This window comes from Atheta coriaria, unplaced genomic scaffold, assembly GCF_025399875.1.
Source record: "Atheta coriaria isolate IRGN ID8LTWV9N9 unplaced genomic scaffold, Caltech_Dcor_3.1 hic_scaffold_4_pilon, whole genome shotgun sequence".
Classification (NCBI taxonomy): Eukaryota; Metazoa; Arthropoda; class Insecta; order Coleoptera; family Staphylinidae; genus Dalotia; species Dalotia coriaria.
Genome location: NW_027045446.1, coordinates 7,880,080 through 7,896,994, shown reverse-complemented (window position 1 = coordinate 7,896,994; position 16,915 = coordinate 7,880,080). Strand labels below are relative to the sequence as shown.

At 35.0% G+C, this 16,915-nt stretch overlaps 1 protein-coding gene and 1 long non-coding RNA gene across 15 annotated transcripts in view; both read right to left on the bottom strand.

Moving 5' to 3' along the window:
* Positions 1 to 16,915, bottom strand: part of LOC135790468 (uncharacterized) — a 98,295-nt gene that overhangs the window by 4,799 nt on the left and 76,581 nt on the right. The gene's annotated exons all lie outside the window — the stretch shown is intronic.
* On the bottom strand, positions 1,513 to 16,656 carry drpr (multiple EGF like domains draper). The gene is given in 13 exon segments (XM_065301446.1): positions 1,513 to 2,054; positions 2,311 to 2,619; positions 2,699 to 3,037; positions 3,097 to 3,429; positions 3,494 to 3,700; positions 3,804 to 3,968; positions 4,099 to 4,714; positions 4,772 to 4,857; positions 4,860 to 5,029; positions 5,091 to 5,334; positions 5,395 to 5,690; positions 5,748 to 5,990; positions 16,016 to 16,656. Coding segments are annotated over 12 exon segments (3,090 nt in total). The 5' UTR covers positions 5,855 to 5,990; positions 16,016 to 16,656; the 3' UTR covers positions 1,513 to 1,836.

The following is a 16,915-nucleotide window of genomic DNA, read 5'->3' as shown; positions in this document are numbered from 1 at the left end:
AAACATGTTTGTTTGTAAACACTGACACTTTCAGTGTGGTAGTGCAGAACATGAACAGAATTGTACTCATACTATGCATGGAAACCTGATAGATGTTTAATTGTACATCTTTTTTGATATCATTAACCGTTCAGACTCTATTTAAAATTTTAGAGAAAAATGCATTCGTTATTCGTATGTTCTTGGCATAATCGCCAAAAAATTCGACTGCTCTTCGACCGAAAAACATTTTAACAAAATAGTTCGACCCTATTCTTTGAGCGAAAAAGTTTAAGTAAAAAAGTTCAACCCTCTTTTCCGACCGAAAATATTAACAAAAAAATTCGATCGAAAATTTTTAGGTAAAAAGGTTCGACCCTGTTTTTCGACCAAAGAAAATTTTAACAAAAATTCGAACGAAAAATTTTGAGTAAAAAAGTTCGACCCTGTTTTTCGACCGAAAAAATTTTAACAAAAAAGTTCGACCCTGTTCTTCGGCCAAAAAATTTTAACAAAAAAGTTCGACCCTGTTCTTCAGCCGAAAAATGTTTACAATAAAAGTTCGAACCTGTTCGACCAAAAAATGAAATTTATTGAAAAAAATAACGATATTCGAAGGGTATTTTAAGACACTTTCAAAGGGTTTATAGGGTTAAAAAAATATGCATAGTGTAGAGGATCTCTCGAATTTTAACATGACGTTGAGATACTTTAAGAAAATCAGTTAGTTCACGAGATACAGGGCGTTTTCCACATCATGTTTTCAAATTTTTATAAAATTCCCAACTTTTGATGGGCATTTTAGGGCACTTCCGGAAGAGCTGAAAGATTGGGAGGATATGTAACGTGTAGAGAAACTCTCTATCTCTATTCTGGCGTAGAGAAACTGCAAGAAAGACAATTAGTTCACTCGATACAGGGTGTTTTTCACACCATGTTTTCAACTTTTCATAAAATTGCCAATTTTTGAAGGGCATTTTAGGACACTTCCGGAAGAGCTGAAAGGTTGGGAGGATATGTAACGTGTAGAGAAACTCTCTAACTCTATTCTGGCGTAGAGAAACTGTAAGAAAGACAACTAGTTCACTCGATACAGGGTGTTTTTCACATCATGTTTTCAAATTTTTATAAAATTGCCAATTTTTGAAGGGCATTTTAGGGCACTTTCAAAGGGCTTAGGGGATAAAAATAAAATGCATCTTAAAAACCATTTTTTGATCTAAAACATGGCGAAGAGGAACTCAAGGTAAGTTAATTAGTTCAGGAGATACAGGATGTTTTCCACACCACCTTTTCAAAATGTTCATTGAATAGTCAATTTTTGAAGAGCATTTTTGGTTACTTCCGAAGGGCCTAGGGTATAAAAATAGAATGCATTTTTAAAAGAGTCTCTTGATCTAAAACATCGCGTCGAGAAACTCGAAGTAAATAAATTAGTACAGAAGATACAGGGTGTTTTTCACATCATGTTTTCATCATCGAATATTGCGCTTATTGTATAATTTTATAAATAAATCACTCAATGAAAACAAATCGTTTCACTTATTTTTAATATTTATAAAATCTATTTACCATTTATAATTTTTGTTTTGGTATCACAGAACTTTATCATACTCGTTCTTACTAAAAATCATTAAGAACCTCCCTCGATCAACAAACATTGAAAATACATTTGAGATAAATCAATAGCATTACATAAATCATAATTAAAATTATTTAAAATACATACATTTAGACACACGACGACACAGACGAATTGTTGGACTGGTGTCTTTAGGGAAAGTTGAAGGATACTGCTTAACGCTGAACTTATTCGCTGAAGTTATTATGTACTTACTACCTTGATTGAGCAGGGTGCTATGTACGAGTATGATTGGAACTGTCACTATTGCTATACGTTACATCTGGTGCGGTGCTATTGCTACTATTGCTCGCAGAAGAAGTGTTCAGATTGCGTTCGACGTCCGGATCTAGCACTCTTTCTCTTGATGTCCGCAGTGTGCCTGGCATTTGCTGATATGTAGATTTCCAGGTGCTAGCCGGTCGGGAGTAGTCCAAATGATCGTATTCCAGTTCTAACAATTCAAAATTCAATTACATTTCAAATTTTATGCACACACAAATAGAAATAGTTTAGTTTCAAGGTAATAGACAAATGAGAACGATTAATAATTTATGTTCTATGCTACAGATATGCTTTTGTTTTCTGTTTAGTGTAGCACTTACTTATTTGTAATACTTCCGTAAGTCAATACCTGCCAACAACCACCCCAAAGCAGAAATTTTTAGAAGCAGATTCTTTGACTACTGTTTTACAAATTGTAGACTCACCTATATCCTTGCAATCTTTCTGCTGGATTTCGTCGTAGACGTGATCGACCTTCTCGATGCTGTTGTAAATATTCGGATTGGTTGCATCCGCATCGCGATTTTTAAGTGAATTTAGTTCTGATGAGCGGCCACTGTCATCATCGTCAGTTGAACATCCAGGCGCAGCCATACGTTGGCGGTGCAGATTGTTTTGCTTTACCAAATTATTTCGCACCAAAGTCGCGTTATTCAATAAACTAATATCGTCGCCTTTGACTGGAGCGCCATTTTGATACGAGTAGACAGGATTATCAAAATGATTTCTATCCGCTAAATATAAAGTGCATATTTGAGTAAAACATCATTTAAAATAATAAATTCAGATATTTTTTTTTAGATTTTAGCTTACCCGATGGATAACCAGTCGCAAAACCATTCTGATTTGCTATATATTGTACATGCGCAATTTCGGTACGTAAATTGGCCACCCGACGCTGATAGTAATGCCTAATTGCAAATATGGTTGCCACAAGAATAGCCAACAATAGAAGAAAACCAATCACAGTACCAGCTGTCCAGCCGCCATCATCCGAAGTTGTTATTCGCGGTGATGATAATGATTCGTCGCAGTTTTCCCCGGTGAATCCCGACTTACAAATACAACCTCTAGCCGGGTGGCATTGGAAGAAATCGCTTCTACAGTTGCATGCCTCCATACAATTATCACCGTAGTAGCCCTCAGCGCAAACTGTAATCCACATCCATTTTTGTTAACTCGAATTAATGTTGATTAAAGTTAACACTTACGATTTTGACAAAAACGTCCAGTCCATCCATGTGGGCACTTACACTCGCCATCATTAACTCGGCACTTCCCTCCATTTAAACACTTGCAGTGTTGAGTGCAATTCTGACCGTATAGCCCGTCTTTACAGACCTGGTCACATTTCTCTCCAGTACGGCCAGGAAGACACTGGCATTTACCAGTCACATGGTGGCACTGCCCGCCATTAAGACATTTGCACTTCTGTTCACAGTTCTTACCAAATTTGTCAAAAGGACATGGGTGTTCACATGTGAGACCTATGTAACCTGGTCTGCAGATATATTCACCAGTTACATGATCACAAGTGCGATTATCTGAAAATCAGAAGAATAACAATTAAAATTCAATTAAGGATTTAATAATGTTTATGCATGTTACCTTTGTAAAGTTCCGGACAAACTTGCTTGCATCCAATGCCATAGAAACCATTATCACATTTCTCATCACATTCCTTGCCTTGCCAACCCCTTGCACAGACACATTCACCTGTACTTGCATCACATGACGAATTATTTTTACAATTACAATCCAATTCACAATCCTCTCCATATTTTCCAAGCGGACAAGTTGATTCACATCGTACTCCTGAAATTATAAGGTAATTGTCATCACGCGTTGCTAAGATTTGATTAAAAATGTACTACGACTAAAATTTTTATACAGAAACGGGTGCAGGATCTAATGTTACCTTTCCACTCGGTCAAACAAATGCATTTGCCGGTGACGGGATCACATCCCTGTGAGTGCCCTTCAACGCACTGACATTTTTGTTTGCAATCAGGGCCAAAATATCCACGCTCACAACGCATTTCGCAATGCTCACCGAAATACCCCGGCCCACATGTGCAAGTGCCTATCGTTGTAAAACGTAACAGATTCGAAGTAAGCATGCAGGGTAACGCAATGTAACCAAAAACATAAAAGAAAAACAAACGCAAATTAATACAAAACTGTCCACTGGATAGTGCTACAGAGGGTGCTACCATTTTGCGGGTTACATGCGCCGCCATTTCTACACGTGCAATCCTTGAGACAATTGAGGCCATATTTGTTGCTGCTGCATGGCCGATCACAAGACTGTCCCTCCCAGCCTTCGGTGCAGATACACTGTCCTGTCTCAGTGGAGCAGGCAGCACCATTACGACACTGGCAAAGATGTTTGCAATCCTCGCCGAATAGACCCGGTTCACATGGCCGCTCACAGCTCTCACCAGTGAACCCGGACGCGCAGATACACGTGCCATTAACGGGCGAACAACGCGCACTATTTTGACATGTGCAGACACCACCACAGCCCTTACCAAATGTAAGCAGCGGACAAGATCGACCACAGTCATCGCTTACCCAACCTGCTTTACACTCACACTCGCCCGTCCACGGGTGACACAGTTCCGTGTTCTCTGGCACACATTTACAATTCTGTTTACAGTTAGGACCGTAGATGTTGTCACCACAATGGCGAGATGTGCAATTGCGACCTGTCCACCCTTTTGTGCACGTGCATCGCCCGTCCGCCTTGGAACACTCGGCGTCGTTTTGACAAGTGCATTTTGAAACACAGTCTACGCCATACGTACCGTCAGGACAAGTATCCAAGCACTAAAATGATCAATACTGATTAAATTTCCAACATAAGTTTAATATTTTAGAACTTACGCGATCTCCCCGGAAACCTGGTTGACACTCGCAATCTCCAGTCACGTGGTGGCACGAAGCACCATTGAAACAATCGCAGGGTTCCTACAATTCAAGCCCCAGAATCCGAAAGGACATCGATTCGCACATACTGATCCGGTCCAACCAGCGCGACAGTAACAATCGCCTGTTTCCGGATCGCATGTGCCGCCATTTTGACAACGGCAATCCGATTTACAATCATCACCATGTTTACCCATTGGACATAGATCTTCACATCTGTAATCATTAAAACAAAACGAATCAAAACACGTTGTAAAATATTTTCGGCAAATCATACAAAGGTCCTCGCCATCCTGGATCACATTGACACTCTCCGGAAATATGATCACATTTACCATGCTGACACATACACTTCTCCTCGCAGCCCTGTCCGTATCGTCCTGCAGGACACTCCTTCTCACAATTCTTCCCAATATAGCCTCTTGAGCAGTGGCAAGATCCATCAAAAGGATCACATGTTGCATTATTTTTACATTCGCAGACTTTCTGACATTCACGGCCATAAAAACCACTTGGGCAAGCTAAAAATATAAATAAATCAAAAATGCGTCAAACACAACGTCAATATATATATGACTCACATATATCACATTGCGGGCCGCCATAACCAGTCTCGCACTTGCATACTTCCGGTGCCACACAAACGCCATGCAAGCAATCCTTGGAACAAACTGGAATACAAGAAGTTTCGCTGGCATCCTTCGTATAACCTTTACAACAATCCTCGACTGGTTTATTCTTTACAATTGTCTGCGTTTTGTAAATAGTCCGGAACTCAATCTTATACTTTGAACAACGCGGTGGTACATTTAAGCACCATGTGTATGTCCTCACTTGATATGGTTGACTTTCTGATATGCGCACTGTTATTGTTTGCCTGCACAAAACATAACCATGTTTAACAACCCACTTAATATAAATCCATTGTACTTACGGTTCCTGTCGGACGCAAACATTAGGTCCTTCCAGTAAACCATTAACGTGACTTAATAAAAATATAGATAGCACTGCTAGTGTTGTCCAAAATGGCGATGGCGTCATCTTGGCTGGAGTGTTTGATTACAAATGAAGGAAATTATATAAAATAGTTTTAAAAAAGGATAGTTATCTGGATGGCAACATCCGCTTCAAGGTTATTATCACTTCAGTCGGCAGTTGTGATAAACCGTATCATTGTCTGTAACAAAATAATGTAACCTGAGTACAGTTTGAAGCTGTTAAACACTGTTGTAATTCTATACGAATGTTTAATGTGAGTTTTAACTTGAGAGTAGGACACTTAACGGGACTTTGTTTTCTTGCGCTTCGCACGTCGATTATTTACGCAGCGAATTTATTAATTCACAAATTGAGTACCTTAACAATTAGGTCAATTCCTGCGCATGCGTTATAGTTATATAGTTATAGTTATGTTCTGCTTGAACAGAGTATGTATATATTTGGTCCTGTATCATTTCAATCCACTTGAAGTGGTTAAAATATTAAAAGTTAAATGAGTGCGTGATTCATCTTCATGGCTGTGCGGGCGCATTAAACTGTGGACGTGAGTTCACAGAGATTGATGCATTTATTGTTAGTGTTACGAATCCGGACATCTGGTTTGTGGTTTTGTTTTTGAATCATCATGACCGCCAATGCGTAATGTATGCATTAATTGCGCAAATTATAAATAAACCGCAGCAATCGTACAAACTTTTTATTCAAAAATCTATCTAAGGTTAAAAGGAATGCTAAAAATATATAACTTAATCCTTCATTGTTGTAAAATATTTAGCAATGAGAACAAAGCGATTTCGTTGTTAAATTTATGACTTAGAAAAAAACGAGTGTGTTCATGTTCAAGTACTGCTTTTGTGACTTCATGAGTCTGCGGTCGAAGTCGTTCATCGAGTTGAACGACCAAACGATTAAAAATTCCAAACAATGGGCACGACGTGAATATAAATACAATATCGAAACCCGTTCATGTTCTTCAACTGATTGTACATACGTTTGGGTTTCAAAGAAAAGGGTTTCTTTGCTTCTAAGAAACTTTAATATCGAAGAAAAGAAAAAAGCAACCTCGAGCCACGTTAAATTTAGCACTGGTAGCAAAATAATCAACAAATGTCAAGCGTAATTTGAGCGTACGACACACGTGCGACACACTTTATAAACAGCGAAATTTATAGAAGCGAAAACAGGACGCCAGAACTGTGGAAATTAATTTAGTGTGTCTTCTGTCGCGGTTTGTGGTTACAAAATTGCAATATAAAAAACGTTAGCATATGCACTCGGCACAAGTTGCTTGTTTTTGTTGCTTTTTATAATTTCTACTCTCAACAAAGCTGTTGAGCAGATAATAAGTGTCATGTTACTCATACTTCTTATAGTCTTTCTTCGCGTCTTGTTGTTGTTATGACTCGAGGCTTCTGGACAGACTTCTGGTGCGTTGCATTAGCGTCCAGCCGTAATATGCGTAATTGAGACACAAGATGTTTTTCATTCCGGCTGTAATTCAATAATAACTCTGCCAATGAGCGCGCAGTCTCGGCGTTTGCCTGCATTGCTTTAAGTTGAAGCTTTGTGCATCCAGCGATGCGTTTGTTACATTTCCTCATTACGTGCATTGCAAGGAATTAAATGTTAAAAACGAAACTATAAAACCGTTGTGACCTCGTGCGGTGTATAAAAGGAAAATGTTGGAATGGCGCTCATGGCTTATCACGGAACTATTCATTAATGATGAACATTAGAAACAAGTCAAATATTATGCACATATTGCAATTTATTAGTCTTTAATGCAAATAAATGCATCTTAGCGCCATCTCGGAGAGATTTATATGACTATTCCTATAATTAAATACCACTTTTCAAACATTAATCCGCTGTTTTCCACCCTTCAATATTTTCATAATAAAATGTATCACATGTCCTTCTCAATGAACCAAACTATCTCAATACCAAAATTCAATAAAATTGAGTTAAAGGTTTAGTCGTGAAAAGTAAACAAACATACCTAGGCTTTCACAGCTATAAAGTTGAAATGGTTTAATACTTTACAAGTTTACGACTGTATTTGTATCTGAAAGCTAATATTTTAACTTCGTATAGTATATTCTGAGATTCAAGTGAAGTGTAATGCGTTAAAATGCATATAAAGTGGCAGTTGTTATTTGGGGCAAGATCACCACACGGAATCCTTGCGTCGCCGACATGAGACACAATACCTTCAATACTGTGTGAGTAAAGACTAGGTTAAAACTTTGCAGGAACATGTACGAGGACTAGATTCCACGTTTTATGAGGTCAATAGTACCTACAATATGAAATTACACGCCATTGAAACAAAATATGTCGGTGGGTTGGTACATGTCACCAAGAATTTCGAAAATGCGATAATGAGTAGTATAATGTATGCTGAATATTAATCATGTGCAGTGCAGACACATTCCTTTGCGTTAATGACAAATGTAATTAAATTTGTATGCCATTCCGTGTTAATTATACAACAAAAGTGGTTCGGTATTACATAATTTGAAATTAACTATGGTGAATCAATTAAAACCAGTACTAGATAATTTTTGAGTTTAATATATTCGGTAATTTAATTATTGAAGCTCCGAAAGTAATTATCATGTAGCAAGTTCCTAATAACCTAATTAATGACCAATTATTGCCCATATTAGTCATTCATGATTTATATGTAGGTATAATATTAAGTAGGTACCAGGAACATTAATGTGTAATGGTTAAATGACTTGTTATTGTTGAGGTGATAACACTATTTACCTTCGACAAATATTGGCAGTAGAGCACTGATAAATAACCAATAAAGTATAAACGCACCATACAACTTGTTGAAATAAGCATGATATTCCAAGAAGTGCTTGTTATCATAATTACACAGAGAGATACAATAATAAAAATTAAAAAGATAAAGAGATATCTCCGTTTACAGCAAATATTATGAGTGCATCTTAAACAATTAAACAAGATAGTAGAGTTTCAAAGTAAACTTAAAACTTGATTTAAATTTTAACTTGAGAAGTAGATATATAGGTAGGGGAGAGGGGGGCAAAGTGGGCCCCGTAAGCGAAAAAAGGGGATTTGTTTACCATTTTTCACTCGTTACCCTATTTTTTACATCCTTGTTCAGTATTCAATATTAATAAGCCATGTCTATCAAAATAAAAAAAATTCAGAATATGGGGCAAGTGGGCCCCCGCCCATAAAAATTTTGCTATTACCTTTGTATCCATTTTTTGCTTATATATTTTTTTTTTCATTTCTTACTTCGAATTTGTTGATGTGAGTTATTTTCCCCTCTTATTTATCAAAAATTTTAGGGGGCCCACTTTGCCCCTCAATTTTTTAAGCCACCTGAATTTCAGGGGCCCACTTTGCCCCCAGGGGCCCACTTTGCCCCCCCCTTCCCCTACTACTTTTAGAAATATGTATTTGGGTGTTTCTATAAGATTATTTCGTGATTCTTTATGCTTTGGAAGTATTATGTTTACTTTTGCCGGTTATTTTCTTTTATTTTGGAACTTAAATACGTTGAATTTAAAACATTTTTATGAATCGCAAAATCTGTTGATAAGCGCATAATTCAACAACGCCTAGACCAATTTGGCCCATTCCTATTTTAAAATGTTCGTTAAAGTCCAAGGATGGTTTTTACGGCGAGATAAATTCGAATAATTGCGGGAAAACCCTAAATACAGCTCTTTCTATAGGATAAAAGTGCGCATTGAGATTCAATCATAGTTATAATTAAATAGTTGAATCCCAGATGGCGCGTTGAAATGCATTATTAGCAATTCTTTATATAATTAATTTCTTCATAATAAAATTGCGAATCTTATTGATAGAATTGACACATACTATGTCTAAAAGAAGAGAGTAAAAACCAATTACATTATTATTAAACACTACCGGGACGAAGTCGCGGGCAAATGCTAGTTGTGGATAAACAATAGAGAACCGATATTATATAAGATACATTTCTTGCAATTCTTCTATTTTCTTTCTTTATATAGGTAGTTCTAAACGTTGCGATTTGTAAAAAAAAAAGAAAATGCATACGCATGAAAATGACAAAATAACAATGTTGCAAATCTATTATCATATGGGGGACGAAATGGAACGATCAGGAAATCCTTCCCAAGCGCAAGTTGCGCTTGGCTGCAAACCACTACCGCACCAACGACCAATTGACACAATTGTCAGCAGCGTTTCGCACGAATCAGCTACTTTATTATCATGACAGTTATATATTCGAATGGAAGCAATACAACTCCAATACTTGTACGTGTCACATATTTTGATTGGTAATCAAAATATCGATAAAACCCAATGAAATTGCAAAATTGAAGCGATAAATCATTGTGCTACTTAAATATTGCAATATTTGTATTTTCTTCAATTCTATTCTAGGTTAATATTTACTCGTATATAGGCACTACTACACTCATAAATTAATAGAATATTATCTTTGTTGATTAATGTTTATGCCGTTGCTACACATAATTAACAATTAAGTTTTATGGAGGCATTGAGCCATGAAATGTCTTTCGTCAGCGACCCACAAGTGCATTGTTGACCGGCATGAGGGTTTCCTATTTATATCGTGTTTTACGACCAACGACATGAATTAAATCTATTAGAAATTGTGCCTATGGAATAAAATACTCGTTGTTCGTTGTTAGTGCATAGCGTTTAGTCTAATATATAAGTACATATTTTTCTGTTTTGATGAGCGATTCAAAGGTGAAAGTTTGAGTGAAAAAAACATTTTCAGTAGAAAGTTAACATGTCTATAATCACACAAAACACACCCCTATGGATTCGCTTGATGAACACACTTCCCGTATATTTATGATTGTATTAATTGATGTATTATTTAGATAAATTTACTTTAATTATATATAAACCAAAAGAATATTGTACTTTTCTTTTCTTCATATCAACCTGTGAAAATATTAAATTTATTGTTTTTATAACTGAATTACTTACTTACTTACGATTTATTTTTAGGTGTGACTCAAATAATTTTACAAATGCTCTCAATAAAGTGTTAAATTTAAAAATTGGATCAAGTTAAGCGGAACCTAAATTTAAACTTGACTTTACAACGTTGAAAATGAAGTTCATCTTATATTAATAATTATAATTTTACATTGCGCACACAAATCCTCTTCAAACACATGAACTGACAGGAAACGAGGAGATAAAACTACAAACAACATTGTATTGTTTCGTTTTATCTATAATTATCACAGAGCAGCAGAATGCGGCATCGCAGGACATTTATTATCGAAAGCTATTGTCACTATTGTCATCACGCAAGTAAGCTGCATGCGCATTGCTGATAACCATAAGTACGTAACTACTAAACCAAAACAAAATAAAGCACTTGTAATTTCAAAGTAAATTGTTTCTATGTTTATAAGTAAAATTTTAAACACGAAAGTGTGTAATGATGGATGTATGTTTGTTACTTTTTCACCTAAAAACTACTGAATAAATTTTGTTGAAACTTTTCAGTGTTGTAGCTTAATTATAAGAGCAAAACATAACCTATTTTTATAACGAAAATAAACTTTAAAATCAGTCAAATAGGGCATAATGCTCCATTTGCTCCGAAAAACCTTGGAAGATTTAAATTTTACGATATTTAATATACGAATAATGTCTTAACTTTAATTATGTTAATAGATAAGTGTAGCATTGGAATTTCTATTTGTTTAAAGTGTTTGCAAGTTTACAGTTCGAGAATAGTGTCATTGTTTGCGCAAAAAGTGCATGGACAAATAGTGATTCGTACAAACGTAAATAGTTAATGTTTCACTGCGTTTCATAACAGGAAATGAAACTTAACAAGTTCAAAAATTAACACTATCCCATAAAAAAACAGTATTTCTCTGGAATTTTAATTATAAAAGTATGTTTCTTTTTTGTTTACTCAATCGACGTAACAAAATTGCGCTCAAAGTTCTACAAGTCTATAAAAGGTGCATGAGTTTTAAACGAAATCATAAATGTCAGTAATTTGAGTCACATAAAAGCAAAATAAAGATTTCAATAAAAACGAATAATAGTTGTTAGCAGTAATCAAACTGTTAAACTTATAAGCGGTAATAAATATGCCTTTAACCCGATATCAAAAGTTTATGCAATGAAATCAAATCTAAATCCTAATCTAAAGATAAAATTTTAAATTTACAAACACAAACATTTACAATAGAAATAACTTAATATTATAAATACACTAGTTAACCGGGCAAACGTTGTTTTGCCATATAAATTATTTCAAGTTTCTAGATAAATTTTAGTGTAGACAAAAAGTAACTTACTTATTATAAAAAATAGGGGTTGGTGATAAGAAACCAAAAATTTAGGGTTGTATGTATATTTTAATGCCACATTAAAAAAATAAAAACAAAAAATTTCGACCAAAATTAAAAAAAATTAAGGGTGAACAACCCTTATCACTTAAAGATATGAAGTTACCGATTCTCAGACCTACTGAATACGCATATAAAAATTTTCTTTGAGCGGGATAAAAAATGATTAAATTACTAAAATGGCTATAAAGAAATAGGGGTTGGTGATAAAAAACTAAAAATTTAGGGTTGTATGTATTTTTAATTCCACATTATAAAAAAAAATAAAAACAAAAGAATTTGTTCAAAAATTTAAAAAAAAGTTAAGGGTGAACAACCCTTATCACTTAGGGGTATGAAAAATAGATGTTAGCCGATTCTCAGACCTACTGAATACGCATATAAAATTTGGTAAAAATCGGTAAAGCCGTTTCGGAGGAGTATGGAAACAAACACTGTGACACGCAAATTTTATATATATAGATAGATAAACTTGAACAGTATTGTTCTTATAATCATAATGGCTGCTTTACACGATATAATTATATATTATTTTGGAATACTCGTATTTTGCGGTTTGTGAATCTCTATTAAGATACCGCGTGATTCTGCATTGTCTGTGATCTAAAACCACAATTCAACAATAGAATTTAACAGTTACAGTTCAATACTTACAGCAGATTAATACGTACTAAATGTACATCATAATTTATTTCCCACAGAGATGGCTTAAATTACCTATATTTTAAAATTCATTATCCAATATTGTATGTATTTTCAATATGATTCATAATAATAAATTCAAAGAATGATGAATACCCGCAAATTATCGTCTTATTAATGCCTTCAAGTCATTCATGTTTATTATTTACACTGATTCGGAGTACAATTACAATTGCGTTTCACGGTTTCACTGAACGACGTTGAGTCTGACCATTGTCGTCGTGCGGTTAATGTCCACTGTCCACGATTTAAGTAATTTCAAGTGTAAACTTGAACTGTCCACAGTGTCCACTCAGTTGTACACTGTACACGCAATTTCAATGACGCTTTGGTTTGGGATTAGTCATCCCATGATAAAAATTTGTTGCCGTAAGCGCAATTCGACGCTAAACCATCATGCCTTATCATTTCCCTATGAATGATGAATCATGGACATATATTATTTATTTCGGACGGCTGTGTTTATAAAAGTATTAATTAGGTTTTTTTTACATCAAAAAACTGCTTATAAAACATCAACATCCGCCTAGTCAGCGGGAACATGAGTGTTTATTGCGAATTGAGGAATATTTGTGTTCGTATTGTACGTGTATTTGCGTTTCGGTTGCTTAGGCTAGCGTTAGATATTTTGAACCGATGACATAATCCAATCCTGCAATCTTGGTTTGGTTATAAACACATTACGAACGAGCAGACGACCAATCAAATTCTATTTTCAGTCAACGAGTACGTAAAATTTTTAAACAGTAGTAATAATTAAATATGAAGTTGGTTATTTTGTTAAATGTTCACGCTTGATTTATGCCTTTATAATTTAATATTTGACTGCATTAAAGCAGGAATGTGTTTGTTGTTTTGTGTTATTTCTTGTGTGGGAGAAGTTAATTTTAAATTCGCTTTTCTATAGTTTCAATGTTAACTGTGTTGTGAATGCCATGACATTGCCATGCAAATATACAAATTATTTAAATATTATAGTATTTAAAAGCCTCAAATCCTCAAAATATCAACACAAAAAAATATTTACGGTTAGAAATTGGTATTTTAAAAGTTCAGATTCAGGAAAAATGTAATTTTGCACTCAAAACGTAACATAAAATAACGTGAACATTTACTAGGCTTACTCCTGAATGTGTGTTTAACACAATTACCTATGTCATCGTGTCATAAAATGTAGAAATACCACGCTTAATTATTTCGTAAATTAACGCTTCATTTAGACAGCTCGAGAAACACAAAGAAATGCAACTCATGCTTGGATAATACTCGTTAAACGTTTTGACATGCATAAACTTGTTTAAAACCCGAAACATTTCAATTTAAGATTGATCATATATGAGTATATATCAGATTGCCCAAGCCTAACGTATATTTACATTATAAACAAGTAAAATAAATTAAAAATTAATTTTGCTTCCTGAATTGCATCGAAATCCATTCCTTTAAATCCTTTTAAAATTCATATAAAGATTAAAAAGCATAATAAAAGTACTGATAATTTTCTAGTAATTTTTGCAATTAGGTATTAATGAAATAACACTCCAATAATAAAAATAATAACAACTCATACTAATTGCATTCCGTTTAAATAGCGCGAGTGGCGTTGAACTTCACGCAGTGTACTCGTACAGTACTTATGAAACGAACTAAAAACAAATGCATTGAAAATCAATTATTTTGAATGTAGAACACACACACCAGCTAAACATACGTTCTTTATACAATTTCCAGCATTCAGGAGCAATAATTCTGTTGTATGTAGTTACTTACAAATTACATATTTAATAATAGTGAATTTACGTGCCAAGTAACACGTTTCTGCTTTCCGGGCAATTTCTAACTGTTCACACTGTGAGTGAGTAAATTTCTTTTTACAACCTAGTAACAGAAAAAACCTTATCCGAACCAAAGATATAAACGCTGAAAACTTTTTTAAAGACAATAATTTTTCCGTTGGTTATCTGTAAAATATATTAATCTTTGAGATATGTTAATCCTTGTGATACTGATTGAAACAACAGATTTTCTAAGACTTATGAATGTTTTTTTTTTTTTTTTTAATTTTATGGAATGATAGTTAATGACCTGACTATTTTTTCTGTAGCTGACGCTGTCTAGCGAGCGTGATGGCGTTTTATGCCTGATTAAAACGACCTTCAACCGCTCTCATCCAGCAGCTAGTACTACTACCAGTTACCGCTGTAGCTTTGGTAGTTATTTGGTATTCAACAAAGGAATGCTCGTAACTTTTTTTCTTCAAATAAAAGAAATATTCAAGTTTATCGACTTGTGCAAAAATAAGGGAACAATTTTAACAGTTCTAATTGCAATTTGTATTTCTAATGGCGCGTAACAAAAGTAATTTGAATTCATAACATAACCTCAATATTCGCAATAAAATTCAATGAAAACAGTCTTCATAACATTTCTAACCTCAAACAACAATTTGCATTATTATTTGTCTGGCGGCTCTTGATTAACATGTCTAAATTCATATTTTGCGCAGTTAAACAATAACGATACTAATTTTCAACCCAGCTGGAAATATAAACAAAGTGCCAATTCATGATGGACTGACCGTTTTCAAAGCTCGCTCGAAACGCGCATCGCGTTGACTGAAATATCGTAAAACTGGTTTTCTGCATTTATGCGTATACATATCCACATCAGTATGTAGGTAAGTGCAGTGCATTAAGTTAAGTCACATACACAATGCAGTTGTGAAAAGAAATTTCTTGAATTTCAAAAACTAACAGAATAAAAGTGAATAACCGCTGCGACGTAACATTTATTAGGTGCATTAAATGTTATTGCAACTGGAAATGGAACAGAGAACTGAATCCAGTGCATTAACTACATTCTCTTCTGTAATCTATTACAACACCTGCCATGCTTCTCACACTGCGTCTGATTACTTTTGCATCACACGTTTTAAAACACATTACGCTTCGATCAGGTTTATTTTTGAATAGTTTTTTATTTGCGTGTTGAAAAAACATTCAAGAATATGTAAGTAAATTTGAAGTTTTGCTATGTTTTAATCAGTAAACATCATGCATTGCTTACGTCCTAACAATGACTATGATAATAATGCTTAACATTTGTAAATTACCATTAATTTATATTCCAATGTATTGTCGTTCGCTGGCAATGTTCACACTCATTCCACGACATTCTTTTTATTCACCAAATCACCGCACATGTTTCGCAATCATGAAAATCCACAAAAACAATGATTTTTATAGTACATACACTGATTTCTTGCAAATTATATAAATGATTATGTAAATAGTGTGTTTATTCCGGTCAAAAGTTCAACACAAACACAAGTTACTCGCGGTATGCGCACTGACCACAGTTGATGAGGAATTTTAATCTTGATGTGTAGAAAAAAAAACACACGCTACCGGCGTTCAGGTGACGTGCAACACCAACAACAACCCTCGACCCTACAAAACTGGATCGTCTGCATTCGTGGTTACTGCTAACGCCCCTTCCAAAACGAGAATCACTCGAACCCTTATTGCCCCTAGCGACGCGTCTTGTGTTTGCTTGCTGCTTGCCTTGACGAGATGCAATACGCGGGGACGCGGATGAAACCAAACCAGTTGACAGAGACGACGAGAAGCAGACCGCTCCGCACGCCACTCGCTACTAACACAGTGAACTCGGTAGTCGTGAGCGCAAGGCGATGATTCCGTTTGCTTCCACTCACTTCCACTACACTACGCTACGGAGAGTGAAGTGACGCTTTCGTGTTGTTGCAAGCTGTCCTGTTCTACTGTTTTACTTTGACCAGTCGCGATAATCTCAACGTTTGTGCTTGCACACATATTGGTATGACTCGCACGCTTGTTGAGTACATTCATTACCTTTATTACGCAGAAATTACAACTTCCTATTTTTCGCACAATTTACAACAAACAAAACAAAGGAATGCACAATAGAAATAATAGAAATGTTTAGGAGTAAAAAATTAAATGTTTATTACATATTTTATAAAATTTTGTAA